The sequence below is a fragment of the Rhinopithecus bieti genome, unplaced genomic scaffold (genome assembly GCF_001698545.2).
Source record: "Rhinopithecus bieti isolate Rb0 unplaced genomic scaffold, ASM169854v2 scaffold_5982, whole genome shotgun sequence".
In the NCBI taxonomy this organism is placed as follows: domain Eukaryota; kingdom Metazoa; phylum Chordata; class Mammalia; order Primates; family Cercopithecidae; genus Rhinopithecus; species Rhinopithecus bieti.
In genome coordinates, this window is record NW_016805132.1 from 1,199,785 (window position 1) to 1,223,955 (window position 24,171).

Genomic DNA, 24,171 nt, shown 5'->3' on the forward strand with positions numbered 1-24,171 from the left:
TTTCCACACAATAAGCTGTGCCCCTCATCCCTCTTCCCAAACTGTAAGCTCCACCCCCATCCTTCTTTCCACACCATAAGCTCTGCCCCTCATCCCTCTTCCCACACTGTAAGCTCTGCCCCCATCTCTCTACCCACACTACCCCTGAAATTGAGCAGGAACTCTGACTTAGATGGGAAATCTTTATATGGAAAATTAGATCCAGCAGTCCAGAGGGGTGAAGAGCCCTGTGTAAAATTCTACAACTCGAGGGCATCCGAGTGTGCCTGTGTGCAACTGACAATCCAACAGAACTGTCCTCTGCCCAGGACACTCTCACATCCTGAAGACACTCAGGCTGCCCCAAGTCTGTGGAAAATAGCTTGGGCTGCCCCCCTCAGGGGAGGCCTTTCATCTGTCCCTCTCCAGCTGGGCTGGCCTCAGCTCCACGGCAAAAGCTTTGGCCTGTTTCCACAGGGGGTTCCCCACTGTACCAGGAAAAGGATGCAGGCAGGAAGCAAAGGTGAAGAGAACCCCACTCCCAACGGCAGGAAAAGGCAAGGTCACGGCTCCAGGCAGTGTCTGGGAGGCCCAGGACAAAGTAACCATACTCCTTTGCTTCCACCAGCTCCTGTCCAGTGAGGGGCTGTGTCCCACCCACAAACCCCCATGGAGGTCACAGAAGAGAGCTGAGAAGGAGAGGTGAGAAGAGGCAGCAGACTCTGCACAAATTTAACCTCCCCAGGAGTCCCAGAGCTGCTGCGGACTCTGAGAAAAGGAGGAAATGCTAAAGCATCGCCCAGGCTCTCAAAAACCCACCTGTCTTTCTCTCTGGGCAGAAGACCCAATGCCTGGAAGTGCAAGCTCCGTTTCTGCATTAACACTTGCAGCCACCCTCAACAGAAGCCCTCCATCTGGCAGCCCTCAGCAAACCTATGGGTCTGTTTGCCTGGGATCACGCCAGGTCAACTGCAGCCGCAGAACACTGTCTCTGTCTTTGCTGATTCTGCCTTTGGAGAAGGTACCTCACGGTTACTACTCCCGCGTGAGCCCTCCCTCCACTGGGGCCCCTGCTAAGCACTTAACATATTCTGTCTCCAGTCCTATACACCAAGCTTGTCCAACCCATGGCCCACAGGCCGGGCCGACTTTAGATACAGCCCAACACAAACTTGTAAGCTTTCCTAAAACATGATGAGATTTTTTTTTTTTTTGCTATTTTTTTTTAGCTCATCAGCTATCATTAGTGTTAGTGTATTTAATGTGTGACCCAATACATTCCTTCTTCTTCCAGTGTGGCCCAGGGAAGCCAAAAGATTGGACACCCCTGTTACTAACAGTGCAGATACGTGTAGCCTCTCCCGCAGGATGGTGGATTTTCTAACGGCAACGCTCAGTTCTTCTTGCCCCAGAGCACACAGTAGGTGTTCAGGAGGTAGCTGTCGAACGAATGGACCCACCAGCCCTCCAGCCAGCCTTTCTTCTGCAGTTTCCTGGCCCTCATCCCTGCATTCCACAGACACGACCTGGGGATGGATTCTACATACAGGAAGTATCTGAACCAAGAGCATATGCTGCCCCATTTGACTCCTCCAAGAATTCGGGGCTGCAGGAGCACCATCGTGGTAGCTTTTTAGAGCCTTCCTCTGTGATCACGAGTTTCACTCAGGAGAAGCACGTGAGAAAACCACACTCCAGGGAGACTCAGGAGGGGAGCAGGTGGTGTTTACACCAACTCCTCTGCTCCTCTGCCTTGCAATCAGCCAGGAGAATCTGCCACTGTGTCCACAGCTGAGAAAAAATGGCCAGATCAGTTAAGTGCTCTGCTGGCCTGTGGGCAGGCTACAAAAAGGCTACAGCTGCAGCAGTTGGGGTGTTACACTATTTTGTTTTCCTGATGACCATTTTTCACCGCAGCTTGTTCAGAAAGGGAGGCAGAAGAAGCTGCATCTCCATGTTAGATGAGATCATCGTACATATGGGAGCAGCATTTATTTAACAGGTTTCCGCAGCCTACTAGAGTTACACATTTTAGGCAAAATGCCCTTAGAAATAAACTGGACTATTTCCTATCCACAATCCCCTCAGCTTCAGAACAGTCTCCGGTTCTAAGTCTTTTCTAAAGGCCTCAGAAGAGGGATCAGCTGTTCTTTCTGTCACCATCTTTTCACTGAATGCTCTTAAAGGGTGTAAAGATGGCTTGAGTCCGGGAATTACAAAAGATAAAGGTTTAACCCATCTTTTCAACAAGCACTCAACACGAGGCGAGTTTCTGGAGTTTCACTGATGAAACTGCATCTGTGCACCCTCTCTGCAGCCTTTACAGGCAGTGAGCCATAGCCTGCCCCAGCGGAGGCCCCAGAACTCCAGACCTGCTCCTCACATCATCTCCCAGCTCTGCTTCCAGGCTGCTTTCTCCTCCACCTGACAGGTGGGAGGTTCAAGTTCAGCCCCCACCACTGCCCCACAAACCTGTGCTCAGGAGGCTTCTGATAAGCCTGGAAGGAGGGGCTCCATTTTTCCCACACAAGCAGAGTAGACGTGACCAGTTCTCCAACTGTCCTACTGGAGCAGCCACTCTACCTCATCTTACCAGCTCTCCTGCCTGAAGTCGGGCCCATGGGATGGGATGCACTTTGGGTAGAAGGATCAGTGGGCAGCCACCGCCTTGCAGAAGGAGACAGATGTCCACCTGATTCAATACCTTTCACATACACGGGTGCCTGGTGGGTACTCGCAGAAGCTGCTAGGCTGAGAACTATGTTCTGTGCTCGGACACTGTATTAGTCGGGGTTCTCCAGAGAAACAGAACCAGTAGGCCAGTGGGGCATACAGACACACAGACAGACAGATAAATAATTATAAGGATTTGGCTTATGCAATTATAGAGGCTGAGAAGTTCCAAGATCTGCAGCCAGCAAGCTGGAGACCCAGGAGAACCCATGGTATAGGCTGGCAGGCTCGAGACCCAGGAACAGTCAATGTTTAAGTTTGAGTCCAAAAGCAGGGAAAAACAAACAAACAATGACCCAGCTCAAAGGCAGTCATGCAGGAGGAACTCCCTCTTACTTGGGAGGGTCCGTCTTTTGCTCCATTCAGGCCTTCAACTGATTAGATGGGGCCCACCTTCCTCAAGGAGGGCCATCCACTTTGCTCAGTTTATTGATTTAAATGTTGAATTTTATCACAGGAACACTCAGAATAATGACTGACTAAATATCTGAGCATCCTATGGCCTAGTCAAGTTGACATATAAAATTAATCATCATCTTTCTTATTCTGTATAATAATGGGGGATGGAGAGAGAGTAGAGAGATGTTAATTTTGCCCATAGAGTTGCAAATTTCATTTCCACTTTGTCCTAAGACTCTCCAGAAGACAGGCTAAAGAGACTGCAGCAATGTCTGCAAAGCAACTGTGCTTCCCAATGCACCCCTCTCCCTAACCCACAAGTATGGAAGGTTTCAGTGAACCATTTGGCTGTGAGCAACCCAAGAGCTGGATCCCTGCCTTGGCTGGGTATAGAATCCAGTGCCTACCACAGTCCTGACAGAGATAGGTCTCTAGTATAGTTCTGTTTAATGAATAAATAAATGCATGAACAAAAAACAATTGAATGATCGCTGCCATCTTTAAATCCACTCAGCGGCTGTCAATGGAACAAAAGTACCAAACCAGAACTGCAAAGGATCAAAAATGAAGCTGCAAAAACACTGTACCAAAGTCAGCTGGCCTCGAGGAAACAGCATGTCTCTGGACTTCTGAAAGCAAATTCCCCACATTCATAAACACAGCTCACATCTGTCCTCACCCAAGAGCTGCAGGCCCTTTTCTCTCTTGAGGCACCTATTTGATTCCACCAACCCCCAGGGACTTGGTGTCCTCCTCTGTGACTCCCCAGGGTAAGGGCCCCACGCCTCCTGTCCCACCTCTTGGAAGAGTCAGCCCAGGGCTCTAACTCCCCTGACAAATTTACCAGCCACTGCACCTCTTTTTTTTTTTTTTCAGGCTATAAATAAGAATGACCTTTTTGTGGGTCACACATTTGTTGCTGAAGTCTTCCTGTGGGTTGGGAAAAGAGTCAAAACCATGAATCTTGAATATTCTTCCTGGGAAAAACTCAGAACGCTGAGCAGCGTCTCTGTAGACAGCTGTGCCCCGATGCCCCATTTCTGGGCCCTGCCAGAAGGTTGACACTATGGAGGTTGTGCTCCGTGATGCCCAGGGCTTCTGTGAATGGCTAAACTGCATTTTTTTTCTTCCGTTTTTAAAGAGCTTGCCTCTCTCTGGAGCTTCCACCCTCTTCCTTCATCCCTATAAAAACAGATCTATTTTTGGCAGGTACATACACTGAGCCAGATTCTCATGCTGCACGGAGGCAGGGGAGTGCACAGGAAGCAGCCTGGGGAAGGGGAGAGAGTGCAGGGAGGGGACTCCTCGCCCTTGACTGCATGCAAGTTGAACTGCGTGCTACTTGGAGTCAAGCCTTCTGAGTGAGCGCTGAATGCAATTCATGATGCTGAGGTTCCCATGGCCATTCAACTATGCTGGGGTTCCGGGTTGACTCTGAGGGTCACAAACAAAATCAGAGGTACGACGCCTGGGAAAGGTGGGCAGGATGCTTCCTGAGAGGCATGACAGCGGGGAGGGGACATCTAATGACTCTGGTGACTTGCCACACAACCCAGCCTCAGCTGAAGACTCAGAAAACCGACTCTCAACACACAGAGAGCTGACCCAGGCCCCAGGCATGGGTGTTCATACGCCCAGGGGCTTAAATGCAACAGGAGCCAGCTCTGTCCTGTCCTAGGGACCATAACAACAGGTGAGCATGGCCTGCCATTCCTGCCTCAAAGCCAGACCCTCACAGCAGCCGCCCCCCAGTGCCCACAGGGATGGAGTGGCCACTGGCACTGGAGCATCTGTCTCCCTGGCCAACAAGCGCCTGTGCCTGGTATGCCCCTTGGCCATGCCACCGCCCTCTGCAAGGGTCTGCCATCTCCAACACAGCCCCTGCTGAGTGAAGCGTGCAAGGAACAATCACACTTCCTTTCTTTGCTGCAGTAGACATGCAGTTTTCAGCCTCCATGCCAAGCTGAAATGCCTGGTTCTCGGCCAATGGCCTTGGCTTGCTTGCTTTCTTATTCAAATATTCCTGTTTCCCAAGCCTTTCCCTTAAGATTATCACTTCATTTCACCCACAGAGAAATGTCTCTGAACCACAGCTTTGAAATCCTAGCCCTGGAGACTCCGCAGTAGAAACATGACCTGGAAATGTAGAAAGCCAGGAAGGAAACTGAACACAGCTCTTGTTGTAGAACTGACCCCCATTGCTCCCTCCTTGAGGAACGGGAAGGTTCCTTGTCTCCCAGCCCCCACCCTGCCTAGGGGAGCCTCCTTGCTGCCTCCCACGGAGGCCAGTGAATGTGGGAGGTACCTGGGCGGGGCTACAGTCACCACCCTGGGCATCTTGGGTCCTTCTCCTCTGGCTTCCACCCACCCTGACCCCACCCTCACCTGGTAGGCAGCTTGTCTCATGAACTGCTTGGCCGGCTGCTTCCAGATGGCAGGCACCGTGATGACCCATCTGACATCAGAGTTCTCGAACTCTGAACCCGCCTGGTCACTCAGCTCCTGAAGCCAAGGGAAAGAAATGCAACAGGTCAAGTGGCAGCTGGTCCCTGGGGCAGCCTCCTGTAGCTTCACTGAATCCAGGCTTCCCGCCAAAGCTCTTCAGGAGCCAGTTTCAGGCCCCCCCCAAACTTATCAGCATCAGAGAGCAAAGATCTGTTTCCTGAATATTCAGCAAGCAGGGAGCTCTAGCCCCTTTCCCTCACTGAATGGGACCGTGGGCTGGAGAGAGGAGGATCAGAGGAAATCCCTTTGGCCACTTCCTAATCATGTGACTTTGGACAAGTGACAACTTCTCAGGCCTCAGTTTCCATATCTGTGCAGTGGGGATAATGCCTAGCTCCCAAGATTGTTGAGAGGATTGATGATTTATGGAGAGCTACAGTTACTGAGTGCTTAGCATGTATCTGCCACCTTATTAAGCACTTTGCATACCTTGTCTCTATTCATCCAGTGAAGAATCCTGTTAGAAAGGGATTCTCTGGCCGGGCGCGGTGGCTCAAGCCTATAATCCCAGCACTTTGGGAGGCCGAGACGGGTGGATCACGAGGTCAGGAGATCGAGACCATCCTGGCTAACACGGTGAAAACCCGTCTCTACTAAAATACAAAAAAACTAGCCGGGCGAGGTGGCGGGCGCCTGTAGTCCCAGCTACTCGGGAGGCTGAGGCAGGAGAATGGCGTAAACCCGGGAGGCGGAGCTTGCAGTGAGCTGAGATCCGGCCACTGCACTCTAGCCCGGGCAACAGAGCAAGACTCCGTCTCAAAAAAAAAAAAAAAAAAAAAAGAAAGGGATTCTCACTGTGCCCCCTTTCCTACAAATGGGGATACTGAGACTTTGATATGCTCAGTACCTTTTTGACCACTGTACAGTTAGAAAGTAGCAGAGCCAAAATTGAGACCCAGAGTCTAGTCTATCGTACTATGTACGATAAATGAATGACAGTGTTGGTTGGTATCCTTGGGGAAGAGCTTGGTTTTTGGCTGTTGATATTATGTTCTACAGTTGGTTGAGCCATGAGGGTTCTTGCTTGTAAGCATGTTTGCAAGGATGATTTGTGGGTGTACATAAGTATGTGCTATGTACAGTTAAACACTTATAGTACTATATAATATTCATGTTGGCTAGCAGTAATATTCATGTTGGCTAGTAGTCTATCTTGACTCCATGAAGGTCTGAGTTATGACATGTGGTCCCATAGCTAAACAGTGCCTGGTCCACAGTGATGCTTACCAGCTGGTGGCAGCTATCATCATTGTCATCTACCTTATGCAAGGCCAGCATTATCAGGGGAGTTTTCCCAACAGGAAGGGAAGGCTATGAATGATATGACCTCATCAAGAACCATGCGGCCCTTAACTTTTGGTTAAGGTTAAACCACATCACTGAGGTCCATGCTGATAAATGGGCTGAGCAGAAGCATCAGAGGTTCCCACCTGGTTCACACAGACAAAATATGTCACTGGAGGACTTCTTAGACTCAGTATTCCCATCTGTGCACGGAGATCATAAAACTAACCCACAGCATTACTGGCAAGATTAAATGAAAACACATGAGGAATGTCTGGCCCAAAGACCTCTGATAAATGCTAGTTCTTTCCTTCCTTTCTTTTCCCCTTGCCACATTCACCAGACAAATCTGTAATCAAACCCAAACACACACCAAGGCACTTCTGTGTCTAAATCAGCTCTGGAGACAGAAGAAAGATTAATAGACTGATGAAAAAACAAACAAAAAGAATTCCTGACAGTGTCTCATTGTTCCTATTGTTTCAAACAGTTATCTTGGGTTTGGCTCGCCCTCTTTCTCTCCGAACTAACTTCCTCTTTGATCAGTAAGTGATTTTTTTTTTCCTTTACTTTTCTAAAATTTGTAATAAAATGCTTCATGGTAAAATATACACACCATATTCATCACCTTAACCATTTTAAGTGCACAGTTCAGTAGTGTTAAGTACATCCAGTAAACTATTTTAAAACATCTTTCCAAAAACATCTCTGCTTTGGACCAATTTTTTATCATCATATTTTGTTTCCTTGCAGGTCTGCATTGGGTTTGAAAAAGCAGGTGAGGGTATGATGTGTGTCGGGAAGATTCTAAGCATGGTGCCCATTACCAGACGGGCGATTTTAAACTCTTTAAAAGGAAAAGGGTCCAAAATACACATGATGGGCTTCCTTGAGCTGTCTAGAGAGTTTAGAGGAGCTGTCAGTTCCCCAGCGGGTAGGGAACAGCTTGGAAGGGAAAGGTGCCAGCATTAATTAATTGACTATCTCATGTGTCAGGCACTGTCACGGGCTTTCCTTCATGACCCACTGGGCGGCTTCATTTCTGTGACTCTTGGACATCCCACTTGAGTAGATATCCTGCCTTTGCTTATTCCGGCCAAGCAAGCCATAACCCCCTCCCTCCGACTCCAGCCAGCCCCTGGCAAGGTCTAGCTCCTCCTATACATCAAACAGCTTTTTCTCCTGGAATTTATTCATGGCATGTTCCCTGCTGGGAGGAGCTACCTTTGAAAGAAAGGTGCCAGCAGGTTCCCTGGAGCCTCTCTGGCTGAGCTGAGGAGTTCACAAACAACCACCCACATGGCCACTTGACCTTCTGGGGCCATTCCCTCCACCTCCTCCCTCCCCTTCTGAGATGGGCTGCTCACTCCTTTCCTGCTGGCAAACTTGAAAGGCACCAACATCCTGGGCTTTCTGAGTCCCACATTTCCCCCCAGTCCCCATGGCTCCTCCTCCTAACTCAGGAGCCCCTGTGGGCTCTGTGCTCTGTGCTCCTTCGCCTGCCTCGGCGCCCACAGACACATCCTCACGTGGCCTCCTGGGCCACCAGGTGCTGAGCGTGTCCCTCTGCAACCTTCGCTCTTCTGGCAGACCTGGGTCCACCTCGTTGTGCCCCTCCCCTTCTGCCCTTTTGCCGCCTGGAACAAAGGGGCTGACCCCTTCTCCACTTCCAAGCAGGCTTCATGACGCTTGACGCTTGTCTCTGACTGTGGTCACCTTCCCGAACCAGTCCCCTTCCTTCCCCCTCCCATGCCTCCTCCCCCGACCCCACAACGACCTTGCTGCCAGGCCCCTCCCTGCCCCTTGTCCCCTTACTGGTGGAATACTGTTTGCCCAGAACCCACTCCTTCCCAGCCTGCGGGCCCTCTTTCTTCTTGGTTGTCGCAGTCCTCCTTCTTGCTCCCCGAATGACCCCGTGGCTGTGTCTCAGAGCCTCCCTCTCTCCCTGCAAACAAACCTGCAGAATGAGAGGGCTGCCTCCACACCGCCCACCTCCACCCTGCAGGCTCTTGGGATTACTGGGGTCTCTCTATGCTGTGCTCTGAATGTGTCCCCCAAAACTCATGTGTTGGAAATGTACTCCCAGTGCAACTGTGTTGGGTGGGTGGTGGGGCCTAATGGGAGGTGTTTATGTCATGAGAGCTCTGGTCTCAGGAATGGATTTTTGCACTATAAAAAGGGCTTGCGGCCGGGTGTGGTGGCTCACGCCTGTAATCCCAGCACTTTGGGTGGTCAAAGTGGGTGGATCACAAGGTCAGGAGTTCGAGACCAGCCTTGCCAAAGTAGTGAAACCCCATCTCTACTAAAAATACAAAAATTCGCCAGGCATGGTGGCACCCACCTGTAGTCCCAGCTACTTGGGAGGCTGAGGTAGGGGAATTGCTTGAACCTGGGAGGCAGAGGTTGTGGTGAGCCAAGATCACTCCACTGCACTCCAGCCTGAGCAACAGAGCAGGACTCTGTTTAAAAAAAAAAAAAAAGGCTTGCAGGTTTCAGGAGTGTGTGAGCTCTTTCACTCTTCTGCCTTCTGCCATGTGAGGAACAATGTTCCTTCCCCACATCCACATCCCCTGGCAAGAGGATGCTGCATTCAAGGGTCCATCTTAGAAGGAGAGACAGGGCCCTCATCAGATACCAAACCCACCAGCACCTTGGTCTTGCACTTCCCAGCCTCCAGACCATCAGAAATAAATTTCTGTTTTTCATAAATTCCCAGTTTGTGATATTCTGTCACAGTGGCACAAAAATAGACTAAGACACTTGATATGGTGTGGCTGTATGGTCCCCACCCAAATCTCACCTTGAATTGTAATAATCCCACGTGTCAAGGGTGGGGCCAGGTGGAGATCACTGAACCATGGGGGCGGTTCCCCCATCCTGTTCTTGTGGTAGTGAATAAGTCTCACGAGATCTGATGGTTTTATAAAGGGGAGTTCCCCCGCACAAGCTCTCTTGCCTGCTGCCATATAAGACATTCCTTTGTTCTTCCTTCACCTTCCACCATGATTGTGAGCCCTCCCCAGGCATGTAGAACTGTAAGTCCATTAAACTTTTTCCTTTATAAATTACCCAATCTCAGATACGTCTTTATTAGCAGCATGCGAATAGACTAATACAACACTTCACTACTATCTCGGTGGCTCTGTCACTCATTCCCCCATTAGAAATCCTTTGAGGACTCCCCATTAACCAAGAAGTTCCTTGGCTTGCCATCCGCAGCTCTGTACTATCTTGTCTTGAGCTCACGGCATCCTGGCTTTATCCCGCAGCCTTACTCTCCTTCCACCCCAACTGCTTTCTTCCCACAGCTGTTTGTCTGCTGCTTTCTTCCTTCTGAGCTGAGCCTGTGCCATTCCACCAGCTTGAAATACCCACCCTTCCAGTCGCTGCCTATCAACCACACCCCACCCTGCCCCGAATTCACCTCCTACAGGGAGCCTTCCATGACGCTCCCCACTGGACAGAATCTCTGCCTCCCCCAGCACCCGCAGTTACCCCCTCACCACTCTGACCCTGACCACACACTCCTGTATACTGAGTTGATTTATACACCGCCATACTTGTATAGGATTTCACACATTAAAGGCACTCAAAAAACAGGTACTTAAATAGATGAAAGTAATACCATGTTCTCACTTCCTCTGTCTCCCTCTGACCCTATTTCTAGAATTCACTAAATTTCCTTTAGTGGTCACACAATACCAAATGCTTCTGAAGTTCCCAAATCTCTTTGGGTAAAGCTCAAAACATCAGGGCTCTTTAATCATCTGATCCCCACCCACTGGTCTCCATGCCTGTGGGAGGAGACACAAGTGGATAGCCATATTCCACTTCAAAATTAGATGCTTCTGGCATTTCAGGCCATCATGACCACAGACCTTTGTGGGGTGACCAAGGGGCTCACACTATTAGCTTCTTCCATGGGGTCTGGGGGAGCAGAGGAGGAGGGGGAGGAAGGGGAGAAATAGCAGCCACCATATACGCAGTGCCTACTATAGACCAAGCTCCAAGCGGGGCGCTGCATGCCCACTCCGATTTGCTGTCCATCAGCCTGGGAGGTACAGTGATCCACCCCACTCTCCAGTTAGGAAAGTAGATCTTAGAAAGATTAAGTACCTTGACCAAAATGGCAAGGCTGCTAAGTATGTTTCCTGCCGTTCTTTTTGTTTTACTGAGATATAATTTCCATACCACAAAATTCCCAGTTTTAAAGTGTGTAATTCAGTGGGCTTTAGTGTATTCACAAGGTTGCGCAACCAACCCCATTACCTAATTTCATCACCCCCCAAAAAAACTCATATCCTTTGGCACACGCTCCTATTCCCACTCCCCGCAGCCCCTGGCAGAAAAAGCCTCTGCTTTCTGTTTCTGTGAAGGTGCCTGTTCTGGACATTTCATACAAATGGAATCACACGGTATGTGGCTGTCTGTATCTGGCTTCTTTCACGTCACATGGCGTTTTCAAGGTTTCTCCATGTGGTAGGATGTAGCAATAGCTCAGGCCTTGTTCTGGCTGAATAACATTCACTTGTAAGACAGATCACATTTTGTTTCTCCAGTCATCAGCGGATGGGCATGTGGAGTTTTTCCGATTTTCGTCATAGTGAATAATGTTTCTATGCACATTCATGTATACGTGTGTTTGTGTGGACAGCATGTGGACTGCTTCCACTTTTCATAGTTATGAATAAGTTGCTATGCACATTCACGTACATGTGTGTGTGTGAACATCTGCTTTCACTTCTCTTAGGTATCTACCCAGGAGTGGAGCTGCTGGGTCCTATGGTAACTCTGCGCTTTACTTTTTTAGGAATTGTCAAACTGTTTTCCAAAGAGGCCACACCATTTTACATTCCCACCAGCAGTGTGTGAGGGTTCATCCTGCTGTGTTGACTCCAAAGCCCACACTCTCCCTCCAGGCTGTGCCTCCTACCCTGGCCAGCAGGTGCAGCAGCCCGAGACACGGAGCTGGCATGGGTGCCACTGCGTAGCACACAGCTGGCTGGCCTCAACTATCGGTCCTACCTTCAGCGCCTGCTCCTTAAAGTACTGCAGGGCATAAGCAAAGATTTCAAGGGCTTTGACTTTCTTGCCATTTGCTGCCGTCAGGTCTGTATCCATGGTGAGGTCCTGGTAGGAGGAAGAGGAACAATAGTAAGAAGAGGACAAAGGAGAAACATGTCTTCTGGCTTTAGGGACTGCTCCAAGGGGACCTAGAGGATCCTGGTGAGCCACGTTTGTGTTCCCCCATGCCTAAAGAGGCAGATTAGGAGGGCGCATCCCCTCAAATGGGGGCTGGCAGCTGTGTCCCCTGTGTTGGGGACAGCTCTGGCTATCCCCTCCAGGCCCTGCCTTCACTGCTCCCTCCTCTCCCTCTCTCTCCTGGATCCTCTGGGAGCAGAGGTTTCAGGGGCAACAGTAGAAGTCAGGAAGAGAGAATAGGCAGCAGGTGCCACTCCCCATGCAATTTCCATACTATTTCCACATTCGAACACACACGGTCATGCTCAGGATCCCCCCCCCGATGGAGGCCTAATCGTACCAACCCACTGCCATCCATGATGCTAAACAGACGAAGCTTTCATTCCCCATTACGCTGCCAACCAAGTCACCAAAATAGAAGAGCTCCTATTTTAAGGCTTGCCCTGTCTAATCCGCCAGGAGCCCAGCATCACTGCCTTCCTTTCTCCACCAAAAGTGAAAGCAGCTGCTGAGTGTGGTCCTAGGGAGAGGATGCTCTGTAGAGCCCAGATGCTGGTGGATGGAGGTCATTAAAAAATGATGAGAAAAGTCCCTGTGGGGTAGAGATGGGCAGGGAGTGAGAGCAAAAATCAGGAGGAAGCCCCCAGGTCTCCTGAACCAACAAGCTCATTACTGCCAGGAAAAAAAAAAATCACTGGGGCCTCCAGACTGATCCAGGCTGGGTAATTATGCTTTGCCTTGGGAGTGAAAATGGGCATTGAGTTACTAAGCCAGCCACGTGGAGCTCGTCTGTGGCATCCTGACCTAGCTGCACTTGCTCTCTCCTCCCAGGCATCTGCCTTCTGCTCCTGGTGCCCAGCAAACATACCCCAGCTTTGGGGCAGCAGCTCCCAGGCTTGGAAAGGTGGCCAAGTGCCAGGAAGCCATGGCTCTGAATTGAAAAAAATCCGTGCTTCCTTCCACCTGCCATCCTGATACTCAGCATTGAATCCCATTAGGCGAAACAGGCACAGTTCATTTCTAGCAGAACTCGGTCTGCACCACAGAAGGACAACCACGCCGATGAGCACAGAGCCTTGAAAGGCAGGGTGCTGGCTGCTGAATTTACCACTTTATGTTTGCTTTGTCATCTGCAAGTGCTCAGCAGACAAATGAAAGCAATTTGAATAGGAGCTTGCACTTGACTAGAACTTAATCTGCACCAGGCACGGCTCTAAGAGCTTTACATGTTTTGATTCCTTTAATCCCTACAATATCCCCATCAGGAAGGCACTGCCGTTGTCACCATTTGACAGAGAAGATAAAACAAGGCAGGGAGAGGTTAAGTAACTTGGATTACATTTCTCAAAGGTACCAGTGGCCAGATATAAACCCAGGCCATCTGGCCCTAGAGTCTATGATCTTAAACGTTATCATCATCCTGCCTTTCTAAGCACTGAAAGTTAAAGAAACTTTATGGAATAAAATGCTTAACTCAAAAAAGTTCCATCCTATCCCTATCCTTTTCTACGAAGCTTCGGGGTGGCAGGGGGTGCCTATTTGATGTAGATGTCTTACGGAACACTGGCTTGCTGGGAGCAGAGGCCACCACTCTGGGAGTTGGACCTCTGATTATTGGGCACTTTCATGTCCTGAGCTCCCCCTCTCCACAGAGAACTGGATGTACCAGTTGTTCCTGGTTGTTACATCCAAACTGGTTAGTTAAGAGCTACTGCCCTGAGCTCCCCACATGTCTCTAGCCCCCAAGTGGATCCTTCATGATATGTGGATCTTTCAATAATCCAGAAGCTAAAGGGGGAACTCCTGGCATGGCAGGAGGCCCCCAGCACCCCACTCCTCTGGTATAACCGGGGTCTACTCTGATAGGTCCCTTTCTAAGACAAATGAGTTGTTAAATATTCAGAACATCTCCCCGCCCACATGCACACTGGAAAGCATCGCATATTCCACAAAAGCACTGTGTGCGCCAGGTTGTGTCTAAAATCAAGGTAAATGGACACTGATTTCTGCTTGGGAGAGACTGGAGCACCCCCTGGGTTGCATCCCTTCCCCACCCCAAGGCTGAAGAAGCCTTGGCGCTCCACTGTGGGAGACCTGGGGCCAGGGGAGAGGCTCGCTCACCCCAGTGGTGTGCAGTTTCATCTTGAACTTCTCCAGGTACAGCCACTGCTTGGCCTCATTGGGATCCAGGTCATGGTAAAAGTCCCTGGCGGCATACCCGAAGCTGTGGAACTTCCTCTCGGGAGTCAGCAAGATGGTGGTTGGCGTCTTCTGATTGGACACACCAGGATCACCTCCCTCCCATCGCCTGCCACCAACGGAAGCAGAAGTTATGGGGCCTTCTTTCAAAATCCCAGTTCAGGCAGCACAGATTTGAACACCTACTGTATGCATGAGTGTCAGTGATGTGGGTGCCCAGACGCACTCTGGTTCAGCTGGATGAGCAGCTGCTAGAGACACAACTTCAGTTAAAAAGGAGATGAACTGGACAAGTGGAAAGTTCTTGCTCAGTAACAAGCTCTGCCTTAATGTTTCATTCCATGCTTACTGAGCATCTACTCTAAGCATCTACCTGTGTACCAGGTGCTGGCACGAAACTTTAACGTTTGTGTCTTCAAATAATTCACAATTTGCAGCCGGGCGCGGTGGCTCAAGCCTGTAATCCCAGCACTTTGGGAGGCTGAGACGGGCGGATCACGAGGTCAGGAGATCGAGACCCTCCTGGCTAACCCGGTGAAACCCCGTCTCTACTAAAAAATAAAAAAAATTAGCCGGGCGAGGTGGCGGGCTCCTGTAGTCCCAGCTACTCGGGAGGCTGAGGCAGGAGAATGGCGTAAACCCGGGAGGCGGAGCTTGCAGTGAGCTGAGATCCGGCCACTGCACTCCAGCCTGGGCGACAGAGCGAGACTCCGTCTCAAAAAAAAAAAAAATAATAATAATAATAATAATAATAATTCACAATTTGCTAGGCACTGTGTTTTCAATTTGCATATACTGCTAGCTTGAATCTTCTTTGAAACAGGGTAGGTATAAACAAATGCATAATTACCTGCCTTATGAGATGCAAATAAGGGGCCCAAGGTGCCAGCTGGTGGGGCAGAGGAAAGAATCCAGGATTGGGGGGAGAACTGAAGAAGAGACAGACAACTGGATCTCAAAGGAGGAAAGGATACTCCAGGCTGTCAGAGGTGGGCCAGCCGGGGCATTCGTGGGGAACGTGAAGTGATTGCATTGGTTGGAGAGAGTGTGTGGGTGGGAAGAGTGACTGTGAAAATGGGAAGAGTGAGAAATACGATTGGGAAAGCGGCTGGAATCAGGCTGAGGAGAACCCTGGGGACTTAGACATTTACTCTGTGAACAATGGGAAGCCACTAAAGCTCTTAGAGCAGGGGCATGACAGAATCAGAGCTGCTGTTCATAAGGGCAAACTGGGCTAAATGGAGGGGAAGGGAAACCAGGGGGCTCAGACTTATCCTGGAGCAGAGGTGAAAGAACCATAGAAACAGAGATCGCAGCACTCTGGGGAACTGAGGTGGGAGGATCGCAGTGAGCTATGATCATATCACTGCACTCCAGCCTGGGCAACATAGCAAGACCCCATTTCTAAAAAGAAATGAGAGAGAGAGAGAGAGAGGTTGCAGTGAGAGCAAGGGAAGGGTGAAGGGGAAGACAGGAAACTCAATGCATTTGCTCACCTTTCGGGCCACTGCAGAGAGGCCAGGGCCACCAAGAGGCCAAGCTGTTCCTTGCCCAACTAGGTCCTGGCTCCTGGCCTGCCGCTGGACATGTGACCCCATGCACAGCCCGTGCACCCTCAGGTAGAGATGCAGTGCAGGAGGGAAAATGAGCCACTTTCCTCGCCCACTGGGGAGGTGGCCATGCTCCCAGCTGAGCCCGGACCTGCTCCCGACCTGACGTCATTAAGCATCAGTAGGACCATGTCAGTCCAGATGGAGCTCTGGCCTCCACCGAGATTTGCCACTCAAATGGGTCTGGAATCATCCCTGACCAATTTCCTTGTCAAGCTCCATCAGGATGCTGCTCCTACCCAAGGAGCCAAAGTCCCCGAGGTGACTGCACTGAGACACAGGGATGGTCCCAATGCCAGGCAGCTGCTGCACACACTGCCCTTCACAAATGGAATTGTCATTAATATTAACAGTGGCATTGTCAGCAGAGAATGACCCCATGAACTTTTTCCCTTCAAATTTGTATTCCTTCATTCCTACTTAGTACAAAAAAGAGTTAACTTTCTCACTTATAACATGTCACATTAGCATGATTATGCTACTATGATTGAAATAAAATTCAGGGAGACCCAACCAACCTCCCTCCAACATCTCTCCCATGACTAAGGTATCACCTCTAGAGGCCCTGAACTATGGTGGTGCTTCGATAAGTACCACTCCCCAAGCAAGTTCAAGGTTATTTCCATTCCTTCTTTTCTGTTTTCACTGCATGACTATTCTGTGGAAATAACATTTCTTAGAACAACTACATAGAAGCTGATAAACACTGATTCTAGCCTTTAATGGCGTATTCTTCTCCACTTGGATTTTCATCTTGGGGTCAGTGGCGGCAGCACAGACCCTCACAGCATCTATCTGGCTAAATGGAAAGAGATTCCTGGTAACAACTGAACACCAAGGGCGATGCTGTCATCAGAGTTGGCTATAGAACCGGCTTTTCATCATTTCCTGATGACATGACACCCAAGAGTTTCTGTACCCTCTTAGGACAACAGCTTCAGCCTGAGCCACATCTGGTTTTCAAGAGGAAGGATGAGACTTAAACCAAGATTGGGGTGGGAGTCACTTTTATTATGAGTTGTGCTTTCCACAACCCTTTATAAAAATTCCTAAAATACAAACAGCTGGGTGTGGTGGTATGCACCTGTAGTCCCAGCCACTTGGGAGGCTAAGGCAGGAGGATTGCTTGAGCCCAGGAGTTTGAGGCTGCAGAGAGCCATGATCACACCACGGTGTTCCAGCCTGGGCAAAAGAGCAAGAACCTGTCTCTAAAAAAATAATAATAACAACAACAACAAAACTAAAAAATCTTAATCTAGGAGCAATACTAAATTCCACAATTACTCAGTTGAAGGAACTGCAAGCCAGTTACAATGTATCTTCAGAGTCATCCCTTGGAATTGAAAAATTGGGGTGATAAATCCTTGGCTTCCAAAGATTTGAGGGGTTGCACCCTGCAAGAAGGTCATGGGTCAAGCCTGGGATCCCATGGATGGGTAGCGCTGGGGGCCTGCAGGGTGCTGGGTGTGTGGGGAAGGGAAGGGAAGGGGGCATCCCGGCACAGAGTGCATCCCAGGAGGCCCAGGGCAACTTTGCCTATGGGGCCACTTGGTTGATATTCGCCTCATGCTGCTTTCTCTCCAGCAGGTGCTTTCTGCCTCTGGCTACCAACACCCCAACACTTCTCTTCACTTGATGAAAGGACCAGCACCTTACCTGTTTTCATTTTACTACACGTTAAGCACTTAATAGACAATCTCATTTCATTTGCCCACACACCTCGTGAGGGAGGTATTGTCAGGATCCCCATTTCACAAATGAGGAAACAGGTTTACCAGGTTCAGCAATTGCCTAAAGTCACACAGTAAGTGGCCAAGCTGGCACCTGGATCCCTCCATCACAGACATCACAGGTCTGCACCTTTCACCCAGGTCACAAGCTGAATTCACCTGGGCCAGGCTTCAAACATATTGCCCAGGTCCCTCCCCAGACCAACTAAATCAGAATCAAACCAACATCTTTTCAAACCAGGAGCCTGGAGCCCAGAGATCAGAAATGGCTTGTCCCAAGCGGCATGGTGAGCTTGAGCCGAGCTGGAGCAGAATCCAGGGCCCTCTTCCTAAGTGCCAATCACTGGCTCATTGCCTGGAGTCTCCACAGGTGCAGTGGTTGGCACCAGCCACGTGGCCCTCCCACCCACAGCACTCACCTCATCACATGGATGCATTCCGGCTCCTTGGTGAAGCTGTAGGCATAGCCACTGGATGTTGTCCCAAAGTCGATGGCCACCACCACAAGAAATGCCTGCTGTTCTGAGACGCTGGAGTCAGTGTCGTTCTGCAGATATACAGTGAGGCATGCGGGGTGTGGAAGGGTGGGCCTGGCTTTCAGGCAGACACCCCTGGGGAGTTTCACCTTGCCTAGCTGTGAACTCCTTGCAGACAGAAGGACATTCGATATTCCAGCTCAAGTCTACCACCTGGAGAGCCCTGGGGAGAAGGCAGCCCACCCTAGGCCCCCGCCTGAGTGGCTCGGGGAGAAATGGGGGCACCCCTGAGACGAGGGCCAGGCTGACTGGACAAAGCCTGCAGCTTGCCCAGTCCTCTCTATCGACCATGCGTGCACACAGCTGATTACAGAAATTCTATCAACAGGGCTGGTTGCCCAGCGGTTCCAAGCCCCGCTGCCTTCCGCAAGACCCTGTGCAGACCTCTGGCCACTGCCAGGAGCATTTTGCTAGCTGTGCCCTCCGTACACCCAGGTGACTGCTCTATCTGTGCTGGCATTTCGTGCATGTGAGCAGGGCTGGGCATCCCAGGACCATGCCCAATCCCACCAGGCCAGCCACATGCCCCACTGTGGCTGCCAGGGCCCAGGGCCTCGCCTCATCTAAGTCATCTTGGTCAGGCCATTTCAGGTTTCCAAGCTTTTCTCTCTTTTTTTTCAAGCAGTTTACACTTTTTTTTTTTTTAACTCCCACAGAACTCCAAATTATAACACCAACGAAAGTTGGAGGGGAAGGGTAAGAATGCCACCCGCCTGGCCTCTCCTCACACTGCTCCCCTCCCCCACAGCCCTGAAGCTCTTACAGGACAACTTCAGGGTGCAAAGCTTGAAAACCACAGAACCTGGCCCTAGGGAACCAATCCTCCCAGTTGGCCCAGGGCTGAAGGAGTTCCCAGGGTGCAGGACTTGCAGTGTAAAGGCCAGACAGTTCCAGGCAACCAGGACAGGCTGGCACCCCCACCTAGAGGTGACTCCGCAGTTCTCCTCGGGTCTTCTTTGTGCACCTGCACAGCTCACACAAAGCTGCCCTGTCTTCCGGGCACTCACTCGGGTTGGCTGCCTGTGCATCTATGTGCACACCCCTCTTAACAGCTGCCCCCTAACATCCATCTTTCCTCATACAGGGCAGGGTGGGAGCAACAGCCCCCCTCAATGCATATGAAGCCCTGCTCAGGGCTTCTCTACCGGGCAAGTTGTTGCAGAAGCGATTATACTGCCAGGGGCTTTTGGACACTGCAGAAAACTGCAGTCAACAGAGCCCATGTATCTCACCGATTCACTAGCCAGAGTCAGCGGCTTCCTTTCAAGAGGACGCCTCACAGGCTCTGACCCTGAATCTTTAAAGGGCTTCTCCCATCTCACCTACTTCTGTGACCCACCCAAGCCCCTGCTCCAGAAGCACTAGCCACAGCACAGAAAGCCTTCCCAGGCCCAGAGTTGGGGAAGGGGCTTGGCAGGGCTCCCGTGGCCAGGACCAGGTCAATTTAATCTCTAACCAGTGAATGTGAGAGGCTGTCCAGCAGCCTGAACTGTGAGATCAGACCCAGAATGCAAAGGAAGTCAGTATGCACATGCACGCACGCACGCGTGCACACACACACACACACAATTTCTTACCACAATATGGGAGGGGGACAGAGGCGTTATTCCTGTGTCCCCAAGACTCCGGGCTGGAGATGAATATGCAGATGTGGGAGCCGTTTCTGAAAGGAAAAACAAAGTCACCTCCTTATAAGTCGCATGGGCTGACCCAGGGGGAGGAAATGAGGGCTACATGGCCTTACTCCTCCAGGCACTGAGGCCTCTGCAATGCCAGCTCACGAAATGGGCAAGGCCCAGTCCCAGCCAGGAAGGCAGGATCATCCGTCCCAGCACCCCCTTGCATTTGGTATTTAGAACTTGACCAAATGAGATGTTCCTTTCCTCCCAGTCGCCACCAGGCCTCTCCCTCTGTGCCACTCAACCCAGCTTAGTTGGAGATGCTGGTCAGTGCCTGAAAGCCCCAGCTCCTGGCTGTGTTGTCTGTGGGGCCAGAGGCTAGGCTCCATGATGGACTCACAGGACCTGTAGCCACCTGAAATTATGTCAAATTTTTGTGTGCATTTTCTTGGAAGAGTATCTACAGCCCTCGGGTTCCCAAAGGGGTGAGGGGTACCTCCCCCTCAAGGAAGAGCAACCCCTGTCCTAGGAAGGTTGGATGTGATGAAGCTTCAGAAAGAGCGTCCTAGCAGATGCGCCAGCTCCTCCCTCCCCCTGCCAGGGAATGTGAATTCATCTCTCTTCAGTGATACTGAAGGTTTGGGACTCTTTTTCAATCATAAAACCACAGCAAAAGGCAGACAGATCAGCATTTCTAGCCCCTGCAGATGGGACGCAACAGCCACGAGGTCAAACAGGCGAAGGGCCAGCAGCTATGCAGCAGGAACACCATTTTGTCTGTTCCTCTGCACTCACCATCATTCAGGCCTAGCATTTTTCTGAAGTCTTCCCAGAGCCCAGTGGCTCTGCCCCAGGAGTGGGCCCCCCGGGGAGAAAACACACTCTCCCCGGCCGGCATTGGAACGCACTACTGTGCTCTCCCTGCCTGCTGCCTAGGGCTGGCAGGGCACAGAGAAGCTGAGTGAGGATTGTGTGCTCCCACTGCAGAGACGAAGGCCGGGCGCTGGGCACCTGCAGCGACCCAGCACCACCCTCGGTGCTCTGCACATCCTGCTCCATTTAGTACATACGTACTGAAACCTGCTAGGAAGAAATGGGTAATTTTCCAAGGCAATACTTGTGGTCAAGGAAACCAGAAGGTTTGAGGTGTCTGAGAAGAGCCTGTCTGCTTCTAGGGGAGCAGGTGGAATGGTTCCATCTGCCTCTTCTGCTAAATCACTTTGGGTTAATCCCAGGCTCTTGCTGATTTCTTTTTCTACTTGATGAGAACTCAGGCAGCATCATTACAGTGGGTACCAGACAGGCTGCAGGAATGAAATGAATCATGCAAGAGGGAATGTGAAGGCTCAAATCTGCAGAGCCACCTCCCACTCTCTGTAAGCTCACAGCATCTCTCCTCCTGATGAGGCTCAATTCCTATCTTGGGGAGAGAGAGGCACAGTACAGTAATTACAGAGGCAAAATCCAACTTGCTGGGTAAAGGACTTGAATAGACATTTCTCCAAAGAGAATACACAAAAGATACATCAACAAGTATATGAAAAGATGTTCAACATCATTAGTCTATAGAGAAATGCAAATCAAAACCAGTGAGATATGGCTTCACACTGACTAAGATGGCTATAGTTTTTTAAGAAAGGAAAATAACAAGTGTGTCAAGGATGTGAAGAAACTGGAATCCTTGTGCATTGCTATTGGGAATGTAAAACGGGACAACTGCTGTGGAAAAGAGTCTGGCAATTCCTCAAAAAGTACAGAATTACCATATGACCAGCAATTCCATTCCTAGTTATCTACCCAAAAAACTGAAAGTAGGGACTCAAGGAGATACTTTTATGCAAATGTTCATGCAGTATTATTCACAATAACAGAAAGGTGGAAACACTTCAAGTGTCCAACAACAGATAAAGGGATAGGCTGGGTGCGGTGGCTCACGCCTATAATCCCAGCACTTTGGGAGGGCAAGGTGGGCAGATCACTCGAGGTCAGGAGCTCAAGACCAGCCTGGCCAACATGGTGAAATTCCATCTCTATTTAAAAATACAAAAATTAGCCAGGCGTGGTGGCATGTGCCTGTAGTCCCAGCTACTCGGAAGGCTGAGACAGGAGAATCACTTGAACCCAGAAGGCAGAGGTTCCAGTGAGCTGAGACTGTGCCACTATACTCTAGCCTGGTGACAGAGCAAGACTCCATCTCAAAAAAAAAAAAAAAAAAAGAGAGATGAAGGGATAAACAGAATGTGGTATATCCATATATTTCATTGTAAAAAGGAAGGACATTCTTATACATGCTACAACATGTGTGAACCTAGAAAATATGCTAAGTAAAACACATGGATGCAAAAGGACAAATATTGTATCATTCCACTTATAGGAAATCTCCAGAATAGGCAAATTCATAGAGACAGAAAGTAGATTAGAGGTGACCAGGGGTGGGAGGGAGGGAGAAATGGAGAGTTCTTGTTTAATGAGTACAGAATTTCTCTTTGGGGTAATAAAAAGTTTTGGAAATAGTGGTGATGGTTGCACAACATTGTGAATATAATTGATGCCACTGAATGGTACACTTAAATTGGCTTAAATGGCAAATTTTATATTATACATATTTTTTTAAAAAAACTTTATTGAAAAGTTTAAATCAACTTGCTCATCTGGGAAGGGAAGCTATTTCTCATTTCTATTAGCATCCACGACTAACAGAATTGCTATTAGCCGTGGGCGCTAATTGCTCTTGAAAAGAGAATGGAGAAGTCAGCTCCGTTTCTAGACCAGCCTGCTGAACTCCACCATCTTTGCTCATCTCCTAGCACAAGGGAACCCCTTCCATGAATGCAGGGGGATCTCTGCCTCCCCACTAGGGGTTCCAGCCAGATGGTCCTTCCACCTGTTGGTGAGAGGTCCTTCCTGCCCACAGCCCTTGGGCAGCCTGCAGAGAAATGCCATCAGCACCAGGAGCCACCCTCTCCACCTGCTACCTGGAAGGCCTGCGGCCATGTGTCCACATTTGCACAGACGGTCCTGAAAGAAACCAAATGTCTAATTGCCCAGAAAATCTGGTGGTGGCAATTAGCAAACAAGCTATTATCTGCAGACAAACCATCCACCCCGCTGCTGCTTGGTTCTAATTATCCCATCACTCAGCCCTTCTCAGAGCCCTGGTCTTCTCACTGATTTGCAAAACAGCCAAGGTTGGGCCACACACGGAACACAGTGGGTCCCCAGGGGACTCTAGGATACTTTGAGGCCAAAAGGCAAAGATTTTTTGGTTCTCCTGTACCTCCCCCCAACCCCACGGCAACTGGGCCAGGATTAAACAAATCATTTGACTTGCTGATCACCCAGCTGGGCCTAGAGGCAGCTAAACTTTATGAACTTTTTCCATCAGAAGTTAAAATTCAGCTACACTGTGCAATGATTGAAAACTGATCTGCACAGAAGGTATGGAGCAGTAACCCACATCTGTGTATCTGTGAATTCCAAATCAAAGATAATTCACCAGCAAATGTCCATCAGCACAGCCCAGAAATACACACAGCCAGTAGAGACATGCTGCTATTTCTCTACTTCACTACTTAGGATGTCAAAGTGGTGCTCAAAACTTCTCAGGGGAAAAGCAATGGAAAGGCCTGTCTCACCCCCTGAGGAGAATGGGGAGTTTAATTCTGATGTGTCCCAGCAAGGCTTGAGATCTTTCATTCAGTAGGTAAATGATTAGAAACAAAATACAAAGGGTCGACAGAATATTATCTATTAATCTATGCATATCTGACAGATAAAAGCTAACGGACAACAGGAGAGAACTGATGTATGTAATGCCCTATACATACCAAGGGTAGACTGTGTGTCCTGGCTATCAATTATACAGAGGCCATTATCCACAGCAAGGAATCCCAAATGCCATTAAGTGTGGCCCTGCCTCCGCTGCTTCTATAAAGCTAATACAACATCATCTCCCTTGGGACTACTCTCACCCAGGGAATAGTCCAGTTCGGTCCCCAAGGGTTGACTCAAGACACACTAGGAACAGAAGAGAAAGGCTAGGTCAACACCTCGACACAAATAGAGTTTCTTAGAGTCGAGGCTTGGAAGAAAGAAAGGAAGCTGAAGAAAAGAAAATCCAGACCCTTCTGTGGAGGTAGAGAAGGAAGACTGCTAAAAGACAGGTTAAAGAAAAACGCTCTGTCAAGAAATGTGATCAAGGACAGAGCTAAAGGAGCTAGGAATTCTAAGAAATACCTACTGTACTGTTCCAAGTAGATTAAATAAAGGCCTACTCAAAGCATCTTCCACTTCGAGCACTAAGTTACTCTGAAATCCCATAATACAGAAAGATTTGATGTTTTCACATCAAGGAATCAGAGAAACATTGATCCTC

General features: G+C 49.7%; 1 protein-coding gene across 3 annotated transcripts in view; it reads right to left on the reverse strand.

Annotated features, from left to right (window-relative positions):
* The window catches only part of HSPA12A (heat shock protein family A (Hsp70) member 12A), a 183,103-nt gene that overhangs the window by 18,535 nt on the left and 140,397 nt on the right, over positions 1 to 24,171 (reverse strand). For all 3 annotated transcript variants that reach the window (XM_017871248.1, XM_017871249.1, XM_017871250.1), the window contains 5 exons: positions 19,755 to 19,840; positions 18,061 to 18,188; positions 14,224 to 14,410; positions 11,926 to 12,030; positions 5,497 to 5,613 (listed from right to left, as the gene is read on the reverse strand). In XM_017871248.1, the coding sequence (XP_017726737.1) occupies positions 5,497 to 5,613; positions 11,926 to 12,030; positions 14,224 to 14,410; positions 18,061 to 18,188; positions 19,755 to 19,840 (623 nt within the window). The remainder of the gene's footprint in view (positions 1 to 5,496; positions 5,614 to 11,925; positions 12,031 to 14,223; positions 14,411 to 18,060; positions 18,189 to 19,754; positions 19,841 to 24,171) is intronic.